The sequence below is a fragment of the Salmo trutta genome, chromosome 2 (genome assembly GCF_901001165.1).
Source record: "Salmo trutta chromosome 2, fSalTru1.1, whole genome shotgun sequence".
NCBI classification, from domain to species: Eukaryota; Metazoa; Chordata; class Actinopteri; order Salmoniformes; family Salmonidae; genus Salmo; species Salmo trutta.
The window spans coordinates 27073053-27095615 of NC_042958.1; the positions used below are offsets into that span (position 1 = coordinate 27073053).

A 22563-nucleotide genomic window follows, 5' to 3' on the forward strand; every position below is an offset into this window, starting at 1 on the left:
GATCAGGGAGGTGACCAAGATCCTGATGATCACTCTGACAGAGCTTCAGAGCTCCTCTGTGGAGATGGGAGAACCTTCCAGAAGGACAACCATTACATTTTACATTTACATTTTAGTCATTTAGCAGACGCTCTTATCCAGAGCGACTTACAGTAGTGAATGCATACATTTCATACATTTCATTTTTTGTTGTACTGGCCCCCCGTGGGAATCGAACCCACAACCCTGGCGTTGCACACACCATGCTGGCGGTGCAAACACCATGCTCTACCAACTGAGCCACAGGGAAGACCATCTCTGCAGCACTCCACCAATCAAGCCTTTATGGTAGTGGCCAGACGGAAACCAATCCTCAGTAAAAGGCACATGACAGCCCGCTTGGAGTTTGCTAAAAGGCACCTAAAGGACTCTGACCATGAGAAACAAGATTTTCTGGTCTGATGAAACCAAGATTGAACTCTTTGGCCTGAATGCCAAGCGTCAAGTCTGGAGGAATCCTGGTACCATCCCTACGGTGAAGCATGGTGGTGGCAGCATCATGCTGTGGGGATGTTTTTCAACGGCAGGGACTGGGAGACTAGTCAGGATTGAGGGAATGATGAATGGAGCAACGTACAGAGAGATCCTTGATGAATCTTTTTTTTGTTTTTTTTTTGTTTTACATACCGTGATATAATATTTTGGCCACATCGCCCAGCCCTGCTCCAGAGCACTCAGGACCTAAAACTGGGGTGAAGATTCACCTTCCAACCGGACAGAGCCTAAGAACACAGCCAAGACAACGCAGTAGTGGCTTCGGGACAAGTTCCTTGAGTGGCCCAGCCAGAGCCCGAATTGAACCTGATCAAACATCTCTGGAGAGACCTGAAAAGGGTCTGAATACTCATGTAAATGTGAAATTTCAGTTTTATATTTTTATACATTTGCAAAAAAATTCTAAAATAACTTTTTGCTTTGTCATTATGGGGTATCAATTTCAGCAATTTTAGATTTAGGCTGTAACGTAACAAATTGTGGAAAAAGTCAAGGGGTCTGAATACTTTACGAAAGCACTATCTACCTCAATTACCTCGTACCCCAGCACATCGTCTAGGTACTGGTACCCCGTGTATATAGCCAAGTTATTGTTACTCATTGTGTATTTATTCCTTGTTTATTATTTTTCTTTTTTTCTGCATTATTTGGAAGTAAGCATTTCTCTCTTAATCCACACTTGTATTTTATGAACCATGTGACAAATATTTACTTTTAATTTTTTTGAGCCACAAGACCCATTTTTATACTAGCATCAGGCTCTAAGTACTAATACTCCAGGCTACAGTACTTTTATGTAAATTAAGAGGGTGTTGCCTTGACCTGCTTTTGGAAACTTCATATCACCTCTTAGAGGAGGAGAACCTGTGGGATGATCTGCATATTCCTGTGATCTTCATCAACCAGGTCTCAGGGAGCAGTCATCATTAAAGAAAAAGAGGATGGTGAGACAGACTGGGTGCCTCTTACGCTAGCCCTTCTGCTACCTATACCTGAAGCTGCTAGCACTAACACTCCCCCACCGTAAGATCGCCCTTCTTTGAAGCATGAAGCTGCCCTTCGCTTCAAACAGCTCCTTGAGGTGCGGTCAAAGCCACTCTGTCCTTCACCACCCAGTCCAGTGATAGAGGTGCACTGCCCTTGGATAGAGGGATTGTTTTCCTCCTCTCTTTCTTTCCTTTCTCCTCTCTGTGTATCTGTCTCTCCGTTCGTCATGTCCCTGAACCGGCTCACACAGACAGAGCTGTGTTTTATACACACACAGACAGACAGAGAATTTCCCCACCTCTCTGACTGCACCCCACGTTCTCCCGTTTCGTCTGCTCTGTGTATACAGTACATAGGGCCTAAAATTAGAAAGCCACAAGATCCTTTCCTTCCTAGCAGAGGAGCCCCATTAAACGAGTTCTCCCATAGCACTGCGATGTGTTGTCATTTAGGTGGGACTAGAGAAGCAGGTGTTTTCTTACGCCCTATTCCCACTACAGGACATGAAGGAGAGTCTGAGGAGCGGGGTGGTGAAAGAGAATTCTCCTTTTCAATTCACATTACAGTACATCCTTGCCTTGTCTTTGGTGGTGGCTGGCAACGTGCCATTCTTAGTCAGCAGCTCAAATTGACCGTAAATATCACAGTAGCCAGTAAGCACAAACTATTCAACAATGACAAACTTTTCTTTTACAACATATTACACAATTGAATAATGCAACCAAACCATATTACATGCTTGAATAATGCAACAATTCACAAGCATGTACTGTTTATTTTCTCGTCTGTAGGCTACATTCATTACATTTTACCTTCAGTACAAAGCACAGAGTTGCTATATCAGCATGTCTTCAACATTAGCCTATCAAAAATGAACAATTAACCCCCTCATATGAATAGAAAAGTACAGTAGGCCTCCCTTACAACATTACAAAAAAGCAGGCTTCATTTTTATCAATATCATGCGAGTTCACTGTGATTAACTGTTTTATATGGAAACCCACCCCCTCCAAACAAAAATGCCTCATGATTTGTCAAAGTGGACAATTAGTCTGTTCTCAGTCTGATTACCACAGCTGCCGGTAGCCTAGAGAAGCTTCAGTTTGAATAGATGGAGTCTTATTAAGCATGCTGTTTTTTCTTCAATTCCTTAATAAAATGTTTTCTTGTATTCCTATATTTACCCTTTAGAAAGAAGTGCTCAGCCTTGCTCATTACAGACCATAGGTCCCTTAAGTCGTTCCAGTAAGGCTGTTCGGTTTGTAAACTTTCCTGGACTTGGGTGTATTCTTTATTCACATAATCTTTTCCCATTTCAGCATATATGATATCACAAAATGTTTCATACCACACATCTAATTCAAGTTTGGGCTCTTGAAATCCTTGCGGAGTTTCGATGAGTTCTAACAGAGCTCTGCATGCTATTTCAGAACATGGAAAGTAATTTGGCACATTCATTTTAATTCATTTAGGCCTATGCGGAGTATGTATATTTTGCCCAGAATAATAAAGTAATACCTGGTTGAGAAAGTTCATGGCCAACAGAAAAGGTCATAAACAGAAAGTCAACTTTTTTTTTTCTCTTTCAATTAAGTCAAAACATCCTCATTCTTCAATATCTGTAGCCGACTGTATTTTTACAAAAAGTGTAAGTGTGAAGAGGTTCTTGGTGTGTTTGTTTGTTTGTTTGTTTGTTAAGGAGTGTGCCTTTGGGAAGGAGAGAAAGGGAAAGCCCACTTTGTAAGGAGAGCATCGCATCACTTGTTACTTCTTTCCTGTGCTTTCTCATCTTTCTATTCTAGTTAGGCTCACATCTATATATTTTCTCTGACAGCACAAACCCCCCCATCCCACCTCTCTTCCTTCTTACCATGCTTTAGTTGGGTTTTGCCTATTCCACATCTCCGTTCCAAGTAAGTAAGATGGCGCCGACAGATATGGCAGCTCTGCTTCTAGCTCCTTAGCAACTTTGCAGTATTTCGTTTTTTGGGGTTATTTCTTACATTATTAGCCCAGAGTTTTGTGGGTGTTATTACATACAGTCGGAAATAACTTTTTTGATATCAGAGCGGCGGTAGCTCGCCAGCAATTCGACCAGGAATACGATTTTCCCAAATTGCATCCTTTGTTTGTACCCCCCAGGGCAATTGAACTTATTCCAGAGGCTGCCGGCGGAGAAGAGGTTTTCAAAGGGGACTTCTAGTCCGATTCAGGAGGCGTGCACACCATCAATTGCTTTCGAGTATATTACTCGCTAATGTTCAGTCTCTGGATAATAAAGTAGACGAGCTCAGGGCGAGGATCTCCTTCCAAAGAGACATCAGGGATTGTAACATACTCTGTTTCAAACATGGCTCCCTTGGGATATACTGTCCCCATTCATCCATCTGGGTTCTCAGTACATCGTGCAGACAGGAATAAAGAACTCTCCGGGAAGAAGAAAGGCGGGGGTGTGTGCGTTTCATGATTAACCACTCATGGTGTGATTGTGATAACATACAGAAACTCAAGTTATTTTGTTCACCCGACCTAGAATACCTCACAATCAAATGCCAACAGTATTACCTCCCAAGAGAATTATCTTCGGTTATATTCATAGATGTGTATATTCCCCCTCAAGCCAATACCACGATGGCCTTTAAAGAACTACACTGGACTTTATGCAAACTGGAAACTACATATCCTGAGGTTGCATTTATTGTAGCTGGGGATTATAACAAAGCGAATTTGTTCTACCAACACATTGACTATAGTACTCGTACTGGTAAAACATTGGACCATTGCTACTCAACTTTTAGAAAATCTGATCACAACTCCATTTTGCTCCACCCTTCCTATAGGCAGAAACTCAAACAGAAAGTACCCGTGCTAAGGTCTATTCAACGCTGGTCTGACCATTCGGAATCCATGCTTCAAGATTATTTTGATCACGCGGACTGGGATATGTTCCGAGTAGCCTCTGATAATAACATAGACGAATACACGGGTACGGTGACTGAGTTCATCAGGAAGTGTATAGGGGATGTTGTTCCCATTGTGACTATTAAAACCTACCCAAACCAGAAACCGTGGATAGATGGCAGCATTCGTGTAAAACTGAAAGTGGGAACCACCGCATTTAACCATCGCAAGGTGACTGGGAACATGGCCGAATACAAAACAGTGTAGTTATTCCCTCCGTATGGCAATCAAACAGGCAAAACGTCAGTACAAAGTGGAGTCGCAATTCAATGGCTCAGACACAAGACTTATGTGGTAGGGTCTACAGACAAAGGGAAAACCAGCCACGTTGCGCGACACCGACGTCTTGCTTCCGGACAAGCTAAACACCTTCGCCCGCTTTGAGGATAACACAGTGCCACCGACACAGCCCGCTACCAAGGACTGTGGGCTCTTCTTCTCTGTGGCTGACGTAAGACAATTAAGCGTGTTAACCCTCGCAAAGCTGCCAGCCCAGACGGCATCCCTAGCCACGTCCTCAGAGCATGTGCAGACCAGCTGGCTGGAGTGTTTACGGACGTATTCAATCTTTCTCTATCCCAGTCTGCTTTCCCCACTTGCTTCAAGATGTCCACCATTGTTCCTGTACCCAAGAAAGCAAAGGTAACTGAACTAAATTACTATCGCCCCGTAGCACTCACTTCTGTCATCATGAAGTGCTTTGAGAGGCTAGTTAAGGATCATATCACCTCTACCTTACCTGACACCCTAGACCCACTTCAATTTTCTTACCGCCCCAATAGATCCACAGACGAGAAGGTGGAAAGCTTCAAGTTCCTCGGCCTACACATCACTGACGATTTTGAAATTCTCCACCCACACGGACAGAGTGGTGAAGAAGGAGCAACAGCGCCTCTTCAACCTCAGGAAGCTGAAGAAATTTGTATTGGCCGCTAAAACCCTCACAAACATTTACAGATGCACCTGTCAGGCTGTATCACCGCCTGGTATGGCAACTGCAGACTGCACCAACCTCTGGAGAGTCCTGCAGTTGCGGGTGGTGCAGTCTGCCCAACGCATGACCGGGGGCAAACTACCTGCCCTCCAGGACACCTACAGTGCCCGATGTCACAGGAAGGCCAAAAAGGACATCAACCACCCGAGCCACGGCCTGTTCACCTCGCTATCATCCAGACGGCGAGGTCGGTACAGGTGCATCAAAGCTGGGACCGAGAGACTGAAAAACAGCTTCTATCTTAAGGCCATCAGACTGTTAAATAGCCATCACTAGCCGGCTTCCACCCGGTTACGCAACCCTGCACCTTAGAGGCTGCTGCCCCATATACATAGACTTGGAATCACTGGCCACTTTAATAATGTTTAAATAATGTTTACATACTGCTTTACTCATCTCATATGTATATACTGTATTCTGCTGTATTTTTGTCAATGCCACTCCTACATTGCTCAATCTAATATTTATATATTTCTTAATTCCATTTTACTTTAAGATTTGTGTTTATTGTTGTGAAATGTTAGATATCACTGCACTGTTGGAGCTAGGAACACAAGCATTTTGCTACACCTGCAATAACATCTGCTAAATATGTGTATGTGAGACCGGTAAAATTAGATTTGATATGGCATCCTATTCCCTAGTGCACTACTTTTTGACCAGAGCCCTATAGCGAAATTAAAGGGTAGGTAAAGGTTTATTGTGGAACACACACTTCCTTCTCCGTAACCCTCTGGGGATGTCTCATCTAAAAGTTGTCTCCCAAATAGCACCCTATTTCCTTTACAGTGCACTACTTTTGACCAGGGACCATAGGGCTCTGCTAAAAACTAGTGCCCTATACTGTATGGAAATAGGGTGCCATTTGGGACACATCCAGAGAGCTGAGACAGGAACACTACACGGTCACAAGCGCTTCTATCTGACCTCTAACCCAGAGGTGACAGTGACATCACCTAGGCTCGGTGACAGACGGGGCCGCTTATGTCTGTAACTTCCATAGAGTGATCATTCTGAAGGAGCCACCATGGACAGAGAGGTATTCATTTCCTGTGTTGGAGAGAAAGGCAGGATGCTATAAACCAGCCAATCACCTTTGACCTGGCGTAGCTGTTGACGAGGCTGTGAGTGTATATGTCATTTCCATAACACTACCAGGGTTCTGTCACAGCTACACACGCGCTCGCTCCCACACACACGGCTTTGTGTGTGTGTGTGTAGCTGTGACAGAACCCTGGTAGTGTTATGGAAATGACATATACACTCACAGCCTCGTCAACAGCTACGCCAGGTCAAAGGTGATTGGCTGGTTTACAGCATTGTGCCTTTCTCCATCCACTCTGTTCAACACAGGAAAACTGTCCACGGTGGCTCCTTCCGAACAAAATTATCACTCTACGGAAGCCTACAGCCATATTTGGCCTGAGAATGTTATAAAAAAAATCACATACAGAGATCGGCATAAACTGATCCGATTTTATCACAAAGTAGCCAGAATATCCTGTCTTTACTACTGTAACAATTAAAGGTAGGCTCAGCGATATGACTTAGATGCAGAGAGGAAACGGCATAGAGGGTCAATTTCTGCAACAACTAAGAGCGTTAAAGCGCAAGGCTCAACTTCTCAGCTGTTTTGGTCCCCTGGCTACCATGCTGTAACAGCGTGATCAAACCAATGCACATGCGCAGATGCTGTGTGTGCCTGTGTGAGAGCGAAGTCTTGCATCTCGCTCATCCCAATATCTGCGGTGCTTCTCGTGGTAATGTCATTTAGGTGAATCTACATTTAAGCAAGATTTTGCTTAATTAACAAATTAGCTGAACGGAATCCTTGCTAGTTTTTTGGGGGAAATCTGAACGCTGACAAACACACAAATACTATTTTTTTCCATTGAGATGGATATTGATTGATCCACATCCCTATTTAGAGCCAAGCGGCTAGATCGTAATTGGAATTGATTTCTTTCATTGATCTGTTCAGGACAGGTGCCAGCAAACGTCATACGGTGGTGTGCTTCTGTTCCTGTGTGTCCACTCTGCGTGGCGCTGAATACCATGGGCTTGCGTCCCAAATGGCACCCTATTTCATATGTGGTGCACTACTTTTGATGCAAAGTATATTGAAAGCAGCTGGTTCCACACAGGTGTGGTTCCTGAGTTAAGGAAGAAATTAACATCCCATCCCATGGGTAGCATCGTGTATAAAAAGGCCCAGTTGCCCATTATTTTGGCTACCATGTCTAGAAGAAATCATCAAATATGACACTTTATGTTGGTGTTTCCTTTATTTGGGCAGTTGCCTGTATGTGTACTGTATATAGGGAATAGGGTGCCATTTGGGACACTCAGTATGTTCTGCCCTCCCCCACTGCACTACACCTCTGTGTCTGTCCTGTAAGAGTTAAAGCTGAAGAACACTGTCCTCCTTTCTTCCTCCCCATGCGGTCACTACCTCCTTGTCCCTCCCTCCATCTGCTCTGGGATAAAACAAGTAGTTCTGCAAACACTGATTTTAATTTCCCCCCTGACCGACCCTGCGCTCCTCAGAGAGACAGCAGAGATCTTGCTCTACACACACACACACGCACACACAGACACTCCCCCCACGTCCTGGACGAATCCCTAACCTCCACGGGAGAAAGTAGTGTTTAGTACGCATGTAGGAAAAAGCAATCGAGCACAGATGCATCTTGAGTGCACTCACAATACAAACAAATATAGAATTATTTGATTCCTTCCCGCTTGGTGGAAATGTTGAATGCAGCTCTGTGTTTTGATATTGAAATGGCATGTGCTGTAAGATCGGTTTTAGTGTAGATAATTCCCAATACCTAGTGTACACACTCATACTAAATACCACACAGGTCCTAATATAATTGAGGCTCTGGTACCACAGACACTCAGAGAGCTTTAGCTGTGAGGTGTTGTAGAGGAGAGTACCATGATTATGGAAAGGTGGCTGGGAACATGCTCGCTGGACATGGCACCCCTCCCCCCCGCATCCTGCCCATATCTAGCAGAGATCCAGAGCTTTCATCCTTTCTAAGACCTGGGGGAGGTTGGCCTGGCCTCTATTGGGCCGGCTGCTGCTGTTGTCCCCCCCCCTTCCCTCTCCCCCTGACCCTCCATTCCAGACCCCCTCCGTCCTCCACCCGTCCTCCTCCAGCCTATGTATATGTTCCAACTGGCATCCTATTCCCTGTATAGTGCACTACTTTTGACCAGACAATATAAGTGCACTATGTATGGAATAAGGTGGTACTTAGGATGCAGCTCTTATCTTTCAGCCCCAGATGAGCACTCTCACCTACAGGCGGGATTACATGTCTCTCACCAGGCCTGTCTCTTTGTGTGGTTGCTGTACGGCTCTCTCCCTGTAAGTCCTCCTGCTGTTTGAAGGTTCTGTTTGTTCTAGCTCTGCGTGAAGCACCAGGTTTTCTTGATAGATTTTTTTTTTTTTTTGAACTACGAAAAGAAGCAGAGAATCAAGAGAAGCCTCCTCTCTCTTTATTCCACTGACTGAGACAAGACCAGCACTGCTCCATCTGCTTCATCTAATCTTATTCATTGTGATCTAAAAGGAAAAGCTGATCCAAAGTCAGCACTCCTACTCTGAGACGCTCCATACACACTACCCCTATTTATCAGTTGTCTTGTGGAAGTGGATGAAGATTGAAATGAACTGAATTGTGTTAATTCTTTCTCTGTAATTTCTTGTACTGTTTGTTCTTGTTTATTCAGGACATCTGCCTTGGGACAGAGCCATGACCAGTCTGGAGCCAAACAGAAGACTGGACTCCACACTCTGACTGAAACCTTCAAGCACAAAGTAAGTAGGGCCAAAACCATAATACGATCAAGGGCCAAAACAGTGGAGAGAGCGAGAGGAAATGCATGCTCCTAGACCACAACATTGTGCTTGATATGCCCGTTCTTAACTGGGTTGTCATTACAACAAATTATAGGCCTATGTTCCCACATGTCAACCAATCAGGGAGACATCAGGTCAGTGGCCGGGCTGTGTGTTGTTTGGGCTATTGGCTGCTCTCCCTATCTGGCTGTGTCTCAAACGACACCCTATTCCCTATATTGCAATACTTTTGACCAGGGCTCATTTGGAGCTCATTGGGGACTCAGCCTCTGTCTATCTGTCTGCAGCACAACCATGCTTACATGACCCATTGACCACTGGGCCTTATCCATCCACCATCCATCTGATCCACCCGGCCTCCTCAGCACATTCCATTCCACGCGGATGGATACGTCAAGTGAACCAGTCCGACTAGAGCACTGCCTTGGCCCTACCGTAACCCTGGCGACCTGGCTGTTAACGTAAACACCAGGTCTGACCTTTCCCCTCTCGGCCTTACCTACTTATCTGGGTAACCCTGGGAAGGTCTGGCCCGGACAACATAGCCACAGTTTCCTGGTATTTCTCTCTCGCTTTCTGTTTATCTGTCTGTCTCTCTCACTCTCTATATATTCCTCTACTGCCAGGGAAGCCCTGTCCATCTGTCCTCAGCCCATCCCTCACCCCTGAACCCTGGTAGATTTTGAAGCCTTGCACTAGATTAAGTGTCTCCGTTTGTGACCTCATGTTCCCTTTGAGACTTGGGTAGAGACGTCTCTACAGGGAAAGACAAGGAATATGATGCTGATGTAGAAAGCTTGTTAAATACAAAAGTAGTATATTGAGGTTAATTCATATACAGTATAAACACATTATCAGATACAAATAAATGGATTGCTGGCAAATTTGTTTTATGTTAAGAGCCTCTGCTCATACTCATGTTGCTAACCTGCCTCGTATTAACATTGATCTCATCCTTGTATGTGTGCTCACGTAATCAAAATGCCCTCCAAAGGAATGACAACAGCAGAAACAACAACAACGAAGCTGTTTGATATGAGGCCATGTTGGGAGGAGCAGTCAGAAATCTGTGGGGTGGGATTCATGTTGGTAAAACCCCTCCTGCTTTCTCGCTCCAGTTAACCCCACCAGCTTGCCTCTGGGCCGAGCCCGTGTTTATGTCTGCTGCTGCGCAATGCTGTGCTCATGTCATTATCATCCAACGCAGGTGTGCAGGGGAGACCCACCTAATGCACTACTATATCACCACCCCCTAATTCACAATACACCACCCCCTAATTCACAATACACTACCCCCTGATTCACCACTATACCACCCCCTAATTCACAATACACTACCCCCTGATTCACCACTATACCACCCCCTAATTTACAATACACTACCTCCTGATTCACCACTATACCACCCCCTAATTCACAATACACTACCCCCTGATTCACCACTATACCACCCCCTAATTCACAATACACTACCCCCGAATTCACCACTACACCACCCCCTAATTCACAATACACTACCCCCTGATTCACCACTATACCACCCCCTAATTTACAATACACTACCCCAGATTTACCACTACCCCTACCATGAACTGAGAGAGAGGACGATTTGTTACAGGGGTTTACTACCTATTCACTATCTTTCTCTCTCTCCCTCTGTTTTCTCTTTTTTTCCATTTCTTTCTTGCTTGCGCTCTCTTTCTTTCTCATCTGCGTAGCTATAATGTGATTGACACTGGGGACCTCAACAGTGAGGCCCCTCCCCCCAGGGCAGGTCGACATGTGGCTAATGGGGGGAGGAGGGATGGTTTTTGGCATCCTCATTCTGCAGATAGGGACGCACACTGGGGAGAGAGGGAGAGAGAGAGGAACAGGGTGCGGTGCAAGACATAGAAGGCAGAGGGGAGAGATGGAAGGAGGCAGTTCTTGTATTTAGATTTGGATCTTGAATTTGTGGTTTAAACACACTGACTGGACAACAGGATGTAGCTAGCCTGAGGTCATAGTCTTCATCAGAACCACTCCAGTCCTGTCTGTCTGTCCCACCAGTATACTTCCTGTGGCAACCCTGGGCCTGGTCTGGAAGATCATCTGATGGGTTTTCTCAAAGCAGCACACACATCCTCTGGAGACTAGGGTTGTGTCTCAAATAGCACCCTATTCCTTATATAGTGCACTACTTTTGACTAGGGTTCATAGCACTGAGGTACAAAAGAACTGGCGACTGCGTCCAAGATGTCCGACCGTTGTTTTCAATGTAATCTACTTTCATGCATTGTCTATATCCGGGTTACATCCGGTTTACACTTCACATGCGCACTTTAAAATGTTGTCTTTGGCTGTGAGTGATGGGGGGAAAAATCGTCCCCAGCGACAATTCTTTGAATAATTCAATGGATGTTTTGTGCACAAAGATGACTAAACTGTCTTATTAGGAATTTTCAAATCTGACTTCTCTATGTTGCCGTCTATGGAAATTGTCTTTCTGGACCGGACATCAGTTAAACTGCAGTACCGAAGCAAGACTGTAGGAGCGGTCGAAACCGTGCTTCTAGACCAGAACCCTGGCCCCTTGGTCCATAGGACTCTGGTCAAAAGTAGTGCACTATATAGGGTGTCATTTGGCACGCACTCTAGGAGCGTAGCTGCAGCTAGTCCTCAGTTCTAACACAGCAGCAGAAGTGGTGTTCCACTGCTATCAATTCTGATCAACTCAGAACACTGAACACTTAGTGTCTACTCATTTTATTCTCCCTCATTCTCCGTTCCATCTCATCGTTGTCTTTGGGTCGCAAGACTGAGTGAGAACAATCTATCCTGTGAGAAGTCATCAGTCTGATTCAAGCAGACAGCAGGCCCACACGCTGCCTGTGGTTGGTTACTTGGCTTCGTCTCGGCAGCATAGCTTTCATAGTTCTATAAGGAGTTTTCGGGAGGGAAGGTGTGAGGCCCCACTCTCCTTTCTGTGGGGGGGTAGGCTTGGTGTCAACAGACATCTTTGCTTTGTGCCAAACTGAGGGAGAGGGAATGGGGGAGAGTAAAGGGGTGAGTCTATATCGTGCCCCCCTTTATACACTCCCTCCCTTTATTCCCTCCCTTTCTCTTGGGGTTCAACTGTAAACTCAGAGTTGATGGGAGGAAGGTTAGCCTGCCACTGTCAAAATCACACGAACACACACACACAGACACCATTTGTATCCCACCGCACTACTCTACTGAACGCCCGGCCAAACACGACTATCCAAACAGAGAGGGAATATTTTCAGTTGCATGGAGTTAAGATGCTGTGTGGACACTGTATACATATTCTGCTCTCACTCAGAAATACTTCCAGGTGTTGAACAATGTGCTTTTGACTCTTGTTTCCCTTTTGAAATGAAAGCAACCTTTTGGTTCAGCCCATGTCCTTTTAAAGTCGATAGAATGGTTGGGTGTAGGTTACGTGAGAGAAATGATACTGTGAAATGTTTCCCTTTTTATTTTAATCTAGAGCCTGGTGGTTATTCTGAATGTGGCTGGTATCTTGCACAGAACTTGGACACATTAACCCACGATAAGGCTGGTATTGAAAGTTGGATACATTTTTGGGGGGAAATTCAACTCCTGTCAAAATCATTAGTTTACAATCACGTCCAGTCGAAACATTCCGATGTAATCTTTCTTTTTAAGCGGGTATGTGGATATTTGTTATACTGAAATGGAACTACAGTACAGATGTCAAAAAGCTCAGATAAAGTTCATTCACCTTTTATTAAATAGTATTAACCATTTACCTGGACACCACTTAAAGCTTATTCAACCCTTTCTTGGGATTTTTATCTTCGACGTCCAGAGTTACAAGCCTACTTTAAAATCATAATCCCTGGTGTTGTACTGTGAAATATCATTACTCAGTATGGGACATTAGAGTCTGAGAATGAGGGGCTTTGTCAGTAAGGCTGTTTTAGCCCCACAGCCAGGCTTTACTAATGCTGGTCAGGAGAGAATGAGGAGTGAACAACACACACACAGAGAGAGAGAGAGTAACCCCTCTTAATGTGGTGGTAAAGCTCCTGCCTGTCTTGCCCTAGGGCAGCTTTCACACTCTACTGACTGATCCGTCCAGGAAGTACAGGGGGGAAGCGGGGGCTACAGGGAGGGTGGTGGGGGGTACAGGGAGCACCCCCACCGAGCCACAATGGTAACCAGGCTGCACGCTGGGCCCAAATCAAAGGGGGCACTCCATCTGTTCCTGGGGGTAGATTGTGTGTGTGTGTGTGTGTGTGTGGGGGGGGGGGGGGGGGCTCAGTGTGCGTGTGTGCAGGAGGAACCACAGGATAATAGTTATTGTGGAAGCCTTAGACATGTTTGTGTAAGTGACAATGTCTGCCTACTTCTGTCTGTCTCTCAACTCAGGATGTATCCCAATAGCACCCTATTCCCTAAATAGTGCACTACTTTTGACCAGAGCCCTATGGAACCTGGTCAAAGGTAGTGGGCCATATAGGGAATAGGGTGCCATTTGAGATTGCAGCCTGTGTCTCATCTAGACTATGAACCGCAGTGTAACGACCCCATTAACAACGCTGAGGTCAACCCTCCTGCTGAGAACATAATAATTGGAGACTGTGACCAAAAATGCTACAATGTTATGTTGGGGAATACTTCTCTAACTTGACTGTTGTTGTTGTATTGACAGACTGAGACAGGTCTAGGTCTAGACCTCCATGCCAGGCCAGATGATGAAGAGCCTCCAGTTCAGAAGCATCGCCCCCAAGGCCCCAGCAGCGGTGGTTCCCTCCCCAGCCGCCATCCTGTCCTGCCAACACCCCTCTGCCCTCCCGGAGGCAGCCTCCACAGCTGTCAGCCCCAAGTCTATCCTGGTCCCGGCCCAGAACTATGCCCTGATGCAGGTGGCAGGGCAGGAGGGTACCTTCTCTCTGGTGGCCCTGCCGCCCTCCGTATCCCCTCAGTCGCCGCAGCAGCAACAACAGCAGCAGCAACAGCCAATCCAGAAGAACCTGAAGCTGCCCATCCCCAGGTACCAGCCAATGAGGACCAAGAACACCCCGGAGAAGGTCAAATCAGCCACGCCCACCGCTGGCAGCGCCAGGGGGGTGAAGACACCCACCAAGGTTGCCTTGACAACCCGGGACCATCGGTCAATAGCAGCCGTAAAGAAGAAGATGTCGTTGGCTGAGCCCAAGGAGGAGCCATCAGAACAGGTCACACTGATCGACTCCTCAGTCTCCTCTGAGCTCTCCGCCCTCACAGCCCTGCTCCCAGACAACGCCATGCTCTACTCTGGCTCTCCGCTGGAGCGAATAGCAGTGGTGGACACCAGCCCCGACCACCGGTCCACTCCTGCCCACGCCCCCGGCCTTGTCACCAGCATGCTGCAGAAACTCCACTACCCATCTGGTGGCATTACTAAAAGTTCCCCGGTCGAACCATCACAGGAGGAGAGCAGCGGTAAGGTTGCTATCAGGCCGTGCCAACCCAAGCCTGTAGCCCAACAGCCCCATCCACAGCCAGCTAGTAGCAGCATCACTGTCCTCTCTCCAGCCATCTTCAGCAAAGCTGTCCAGATCATCCCCTCCCCAACCAAGGGCAAGCTGCCCATCCTTCCCTACTCCAAGATGAAAAGCACCCTCATACCCGCCGCCAAACTCAACCTCAATGCCATGTCCCCCAAGAAGGCTTTCCCTAGCCAGCCCGACCTCTCCCCTTATCCCTCTGATCCCCAATCCAAGACCCCGAAGACTGCGGAGGCCCTATGTCAGAACCACATGCCAAACTCCCTGCTGCAGAGCCAGCCTCAGGCCAAGACCACAGGCACCCTGTCGCTGCTGGGAACGCTACAGATCCAGAAACCATCAGGCAAGAAGAGGGGGAGGAAGAGGAAGACAATGGAGGACATTCTGGCCTTTGAGGCGAGGAAGAAGAGGTCCTTGTCGTTCTTTCGGAGGAGGGTGCCAGAGAAGCCTTCTCTCTCAGCCGTCATCTCCTCCCCGCAGTCTAAACAGCAGAGGGAGGTGGACATCTCTAAGAAGTACCGCAGCATCAGACCCAAGCCTCACCACATGCTGCTGATGGAGACTGTACCCCAGCTGGTCAGCCTGCCCTCCCTCACCTCCTCTGACAGCCTGGATTCAGAGCTCCTCGTGGGGCATCAGCTCTCTGCTGAGGTCCTGGAGCCCGGTCCTCCCCAGCCCCAGCCAGCCTCTACCCCGCTATACCTGAAAGGGGGCCCTTCACAGAGGGTTTACCTGGGCAGTAGCCAGCCCCTCCACCGCTGCCCTACCTGCAGCCGCTGCTTCCAGTTCAAACACCACCTCCAGAGCCATATGAACAGTCACACCAACAGCAGGCCTTACTTGTGTCCTGTGTGTCGTAAGGCCTATGCTCACTCTGGCTCCCTCAGCACCCACATGAAGCTGCATCACTCTGACGGGAGACCACGGCGGACGCTTCGCTGTGACTTCTGTGAGAAGGCGTTTGGCTACGTGGGTGTGTACTTCGGCCATTTGAGGGAGGTGCATAAGGTCATCCTGACCGTGGAGCCATCCGTCAGCCAGCATGAAGACGACGTGCCTGTGGAGGGGTGGGTACCTAAATATTAAGCATTATTAACAGTACCTACATGCTGTTATGAATTGAAAACCAGTCAACGTGTGGAGAAATGCTGATGCAAAAAATAAGGTGATCACCTTAATAGAACTTTAACAGACGTAGACAGACATATGGGAAGACAGACATATGGGAAGACAGCCATGTTCCTCTTAAGAGGTTTGCAGAGAATCTCACCCCCTCCAGCGGGGAGAGCAAACCTAAATACTCCTTATCTGTTGGTTGTCTCGTCCTTCCCTGTCCTGAGTCAAAACATTCAATCAAGGCTGAGACCTAGAGGTTGAATAGACTATACATTTGAAATGTCTTAATTGCTTAAGGTCACCCATGGGCGATTTTTATTTTGTGGCTCAAGGGCCCAGATCTCAGTTACTAAGACCTGCTTTATGGTGACCTCTGGCCTTAGAGAGGGTACTTGGAGGCCAAATTCCAAAAGGGAATAATCAGCAGAATATCTTAACAATACCGGTATATTTATCTCATCAATAGAACTCTTTGAGTCTTGACGTTTGGTCACTGTGACCATTGAATGTCTTAGAACAGTCGTTCCCAAACGTTTTATAGTTCCGTACCTCTTCAAACATTCAACCTCCAGCTGCGTACTCCCTCTAGCACCAGGGTCAGCGCACTCTCAAATGTTGGTTTTTTGCAGTCATTGTAAGCCTGCCACACACACACTATACGATACATTCATTACATTTATAACTTAAGAATGAGTGAGTTTTTGTCACAACCCGGCTCGTGGGAAGTGACAAAGAGCTCTTATAGGACCAGGGCACAAATAATAATAATATAATAATAATCAAGAATTTTGCTCTTTATTTAGCCATCTTACATATAAAACATTATTTGTTCATCGAAAATTGTGAATACCTCACCACAGGTTTATGAGACGGATGTACTTGAAAATATGCACATAACTCTGCAATGTTGGCTTGTATTGGAGAGAGTTTCAGTCTTAAATCATTTTCCACACACAGTCTGTGCCTGTATTTAGTTTTCATGCTAGTGAGGGCCGAGAATCCACTCCCACATCCATTTGAAGTCGGAAGTTTACATACACTTAGGTTGGAGTCATTAAAACTCATTTTTCAACCACTACACAGATTTCTTGTTAACAAACTATAGTTTTGGCAAGTTGGTTAGGACATCTACTTTGTGCATGACACAAGTAATTTTTCCAACAATTGTTTACAGATTATTTGACTTATAATTCACTGTATCACAATTCCAGTGCGTCAGAAGTTTACATACACTAAGTTGACTGTGCCTTTAAACAGCTTGGAAAAGTCCAGAAAATTATGTCATGGTTTTAGAAGATTCTGTTCTAAAGCAATGAGATAGTTTGAGTCAATTGGAGGTGTACCTGTGGATTTATTTCAAGGCCTACCTTCAAACCCAGTGCCTCTTTGCTTGACGTAATGGGAAAATCAAAAGAAATCAGCCAAAAAATTGTAGACCTCCACAAGTCTGGTTCATCCTTGGGAGCAATTTCCAAACGCCTGAAGGTACCGTGTTCATCTGTACAAACAATAGTACGCAAGTATAAACACCATGGGACCACGTAGCCGTCATACCACTCAGGAAGGAGACGTGTTTTGTCTCCTAGAGATGAACGTACTTTGGTGCGAAAAGTGCAAATCAATCCCAGAACAACAGCAAAGGACCTTGTGAAGATGCTGGAGGAAACATGTACAAAAGTATCTAAACCCCTACGCCGCAGCCCGTCTGGTGTTCAACCTTCCCAAGTTCTCTCACGTCACCCCGCTCCTCCGCACACTCCACTGGCTTCCAGTTGAAGCTCGCATCTGCTACAAGACCATGGTGCTTGCCTATGGAGCTGTGAGGGGAACGGCACCTCCGTACCTTCAGGCTCTGATCAGGCCCAACACCCAAAGAAGGGCACTGCGTTCATCCACCTCTCGCCTGCTGGCCCCCTTACCTCCTGCGGAATCACAGTTCCCGCTCAGCCCAGTCAAAACTGTTCGCTGCCCTGGCACCCCAATGGTGGAACAAGCTCCATCACGACGCCAGGACAGCGGAGTCAATCACCACCTTCCGTAGACACCTGAAACCCCACCTCTTTAAGGAATACCTGGGATAGGATATAGTAATCCTTCTACCCCCCCCCAAAAAAAAATATATATAGATGTACTATTGTAAAGTGGTTGTTACACTGGATATCATAAGGTGAATGCACCAATTTGTAAGTCGCTCTGGATAAGAGCATCTGCAAAATGATGTAAATGTAGATCCACAGTAAAACAAATCCCATATCGACATAACCTGAAAGGCCGCTGAGCAAGGAAGAAGCAAAGCCAGACTACGGTTTGCAACTGCACATAAATCATACTTTTTGGAGAAATCTCCTCTGGTCTGATGAAACAAAAATAGAACTGTTTGGCCATAATGACCATTGTTATGTTTGGAGGAAAAAGGGGGACGCTTGCAAGCCGAAGAACACCATCCCAACCGTGAAGCACGGGGGTGGCAGCATCATGTTGTGGGGGTGCTTTGCTGCAGGAGGGACTGGTGCACTTCACAAAATAGATGGCATCATGAGGCAAGAAAATTATGTGGATATATTGAAGCAACATCTCAAGACATCAGTCAGGAAGTTAAAGCTTTTGTTGCAAATGGGTCTTCCAAATGGACAATGACCCCAAGCATACTTCCAAAGTTGTGGCAAAATGGCTTAAGGACAACAAAGTCATGGTATTGGAGTGACCATCACAAAGCCCTGACCTCAATCCTATAGAAAATTTGTGGGCAGAACTGAAAAAGTGTGTGCGAGCAAGGAGGCCTACAAACCTGACTCAGTTACACCAGCTCTGTCAGGAGGAATGGGCCAAAATTCATCCAACTTATTGTGGAAAGCTTGTGGAAGGCTACCCAAAACGTTTGAGCCAAGTTAAACAATTTAAAGGAAATGCTACCAAATATTGAATGAGTGTATGTAAACTTCTGACCCACTGGGAATGTGATGAAAGAAATAAAATCTGAAATAAATCATTCTCTCTGCTATTATTCGGACATTTCATATTCTTAAAATAAAGTGGTGATCCTAACTGACCTAAAATTGAATCTTTACTGGGATTAAATGTTAGGAAATGTGAAAAACTAAGTTTAAATGTATTTGGCTAAGGTGTTTGTAAACTTCTGACTTCAACTATAGGTATGTGGTTGCAAAGGGCATCAGTGTCTTAACAGCACGATTTGCCAGGGCAAGATACTCTGAGTGCAGTTCAATCCAGAAATCTGGCTGTGGCTTCTGATTGAAATTACATTTTCTCAGAACCACTTGTTGCCATTTCGATGAGGCTCTCTTGTTCAGATATCGGTAAGTGGACTGGAGGCAGGTCATGAAGGGGATAACGAATCCAGTTATTTGTGTTATTCGTTTCGGGAAAGTACCTACGTAATTGTGGACCAAACTCACTCGGGTGCTTCGCTATATCACATTTGACATTGTCCGTAAGCTTGTTCATTTGCACACAAAAATCATACAATGATGGAAAGACCTGTGTGTTGTCCTTGTTAATGCAGACAGAGAAGAGCTCCAACTTATTAATCATAACCTCAGTTTTGTCCCGCACATTGAATATAGTTGTGGAGAGTCCCTGTAATCCAAGACTCAGATCATTCAGGCGAGAAAAAACATCACTTGTCTGACCGCTTGCATGATGACAAGTTTCTCACACGACTGGCTTATCTGGGTGAAAATTATAGTCTGTAAAGAAAACTTTAAGCTCGTCTCTCAAGTCAAAAAAACATGTCAATACTTTGCCTCTTGATAACCAGCGCACGTCTGTATGTTGTAAAAGCGTTACATGGTTGCTGCCCATATTGCATAGTGCAGAAAATACATGAGAGTTCAGGGGCCTTGCTTTAACAAAGTTAACCATTTTCACTGTCGTGTCCAAAACGTCTTTCAAGCTGTCAGGCATTCCTTTGGCAGCAAGAGCCTCTTGGTGGATGCTGTAGTGTACCCGAGTAGCGTCGGGAGCAACTACTTGCACGCGCGTTACCACTCCACTGTCTCCCTGTCATGGCTTTTGCGCCATCAGTACATATACCAACACATCTTGACCACCAAAGTCCATTTGATGTCACAAAGCTGTCAAGTATGTTAAAAAATATCCTCTCCTGTTGTCCTGGTTTCCAGTGGTTTGCAGAAGAGGATGTATTTCTTAATTGACCACCCATAAACGTAATGGACATATACCAGGAGATGTGCCAGGCCCACCACGTCTGACTCATCCAGCTGTAACGCATAGAATTCACTGGCTTGTATGCGAAGCAGTAATTGTTTCAAAACATCTCCTGCCATGTCACTGATGTGTTGTTTGATGGAGGCATTGTCTGTATAGTTTTTTTGGGCCTTTTCCCCCAGCATTTTCCCAGCCATATCCACGGCAGCAGGAAGAAGTAAGTCCTCCACAGTAGTATGGGGCTTGCCTGTCCTAGCCACTCGGTAGCTCACCATATAAGGTGTTTCTAGCCCCTTCTTATTAATGGTATCTGTTGCTTTTATACGTCTTACTACTCACGTCGTCTTAATTCTCGCTCCAAAAACTCCCATGGCTTATAGGTTTCATCGAGTTGTGAGATAGTACTTTTGCACATATAACACACTGTGGCTGAGGGAAGACACTACTCCAAATATAAGTGAACCCCAAATCAATGTAGTTCTCATCATATTTGCACCTCTTCAATGGTCCAACATCCCCCTCTGTTCGGTGCTTTCCCAGGTAAGGGGGCAGTAGCTCTTCGGCTGCATCAGATTCACAACTGTCAGTGTTCATGCTACAGTAGCTGGGCTAACAACAAATGTAGAATTACTGATGCTAGCATTGGATGTGGTCTTGGAAGCAGAACAACTTGTATCGTCGACAGGTGCAGGTGTAGTACTGCTGGTAGTAGCAGTACTACCAGTAGAGCTGGTATGTGTCGCAGGCCTTACTTTTCTTTTAACCATTTATCAATTTTCGAGCCAACGGAATAAGCAGCAGCTATGTTTGGCTACATACGGACTGTTAGTGGAATTCCCGCGATACAGTAACTGTTAATTATTTGACTAGGCTACCTGTATTTGACATTGTTGTTATTTTGCTGAACACTAGATGGTTTCATTTTATTTTTGGCAGTGAAACGAGGCTTCTCAGGGGGGGAGAAAAAAAACTGACCCAAATGTATTGTTGAAAAATATAACTGGAGTGTTTGAAAATGTGAAGAAATACCCCAGTTTGGGAATACCTGTCTTAGAATATTGGCCCTTCACTTGTCATAAAACACCAGTTCTTCCTCCCATCATGTGTCTCCAGGGCCATGTCTCCAGACCCGGGGGACGAGCAGGGCCAGGAGGAGCGAGAGGACCCGGTGGAGCTCCAGATCAAGTGTAGCCGCTGTCAGGCCATCACCCCCACCTTCGCCGACATGAAGCTACACCTGCTCTATGTGCATGGGGAGGAGGTCCAGGTGTGCCTGCGGGACGGGGCTGGGGGGGTGGGAAGGTCACTGCGGGGTGGCCGGGAGGCAGAGGATGAGCTGGTGAAACACGCCGCCCACTACTGGCGCCAGCTCAATGAGAAGAGGAACCTAGTCCGGTGTGGGAGCTGTGATGAAGAGTTCTTCTCCTTCTCCAAGCTGAAGCGTCATATCCTCTCCCACCACAAGGGGGGACCGGAGGATGATGGAGAGGGGGAGCCGACTGGCCCCTCAGCCCGGGGAGGGAGAGGGGTCCTGAGGCAGGGATTGGTGTTTAACTGTGTGCTGTGCAGCCAGGTCCTGGACAGTAAAGAGGAGCTGATGGAGCACTGGAGGGGCCACCACCACTGTGAGGAGACCCAGGTACTCTGGGAGGCCCTCGGCTCCTACTCGGGGGAAAGGGGGATGGACTCGCCCGACCACAGCACATGTTAACATGGCACTGGACACGTTCCAGGTCGTCTCTGTTGCAGTCACGCTGCACATCTCAGAATATTGACTTTACTTATTCCTTCTAGCCTGTAAGGAAGCGAATTGCCAGAACAGTGCATTTAAAAGATTGATATATCATATCAATGTGGTTTTTGAGATGTTAAACACTTCTCCAGGCGTTGTGAGATCTTATAATCGGGGCAGGCTGACTACAATAAATATGACCTTGAACGTATCCACTAATTGTGTCTGTCTGAGCCGATCATGCTCTGTGGGCTGCTCTCAAACACACCCAGTTAGTCCAGTACATTTCCAGCAACTATGGTGGCTGGGTAACCACTAACCAGGCAAGTACAGCTCACCTCAGTATGGTGAAAGGGTATTAGTCCATACAGAGATCAGTTATAGCACAGGTTAGTTTGTTAGAGAATCCACTTGATACATTACAAATTATTATTTGGGTATTTTGTGGACTGCACTGTTTTTTGTTTTGTGTCGATGTTGATTTTGTGTTTGTTTTTTGTTTTTTCTATGTTTTAATATTTTTGTTTAATAAAATGGAAAGGATTGGGTTGTTTTGTATTGCATATGTACTATATATACAGTACCAGCAAAATGTTTAGACACACTTACTCATTCAATGGTTTTTCTTTATTTTGACTATTTTCTACATTGTAGAATAATAGTG

At 46.0% G+C, this 22563-nt stretch overlaps 1 protein-coding gene across 2 annotated transcripts in view; it reads left to right on the forward strand.

Moving 5' to 3' along the window:
* The window catches only part of LOC115153948 (zinc finger protein 438), a 90587-nt gene extending 68473 nt beyond the window's left edge, over window positions 1-22114 (forward strand). Inside the window, exons 3-6 of one of the 2 annotated variants that reach the window (XM_029699668.1) lie at window positions 9218-9305; window positions 9635-9819; window positions 14026-15930; window positions 21281-22114. In XM_029699668.1, the coding sequence (XP_029555528.1) occupies window positions 14054-15930; window positions 21281-21878 (2475 nt within the window). In that variant the 5' untranslated portion in view covers window positions 9218-9305; window positions 9635-9819; window positions 14026-14053 and the 3' untranslated portion in view covers window positions 21879-22114. The remainder of the gene's footprint in view (window positions 1-9217; window positions 9306-9634; window positions 9820-14025; window positions 15931-21280) is intronic. The other variant, XM_029699660.1, reaches the window with a different exon arrangement.
* The last annotated feature ends 449 nt before the right edge of the window (window positions 22115-22563 follow it).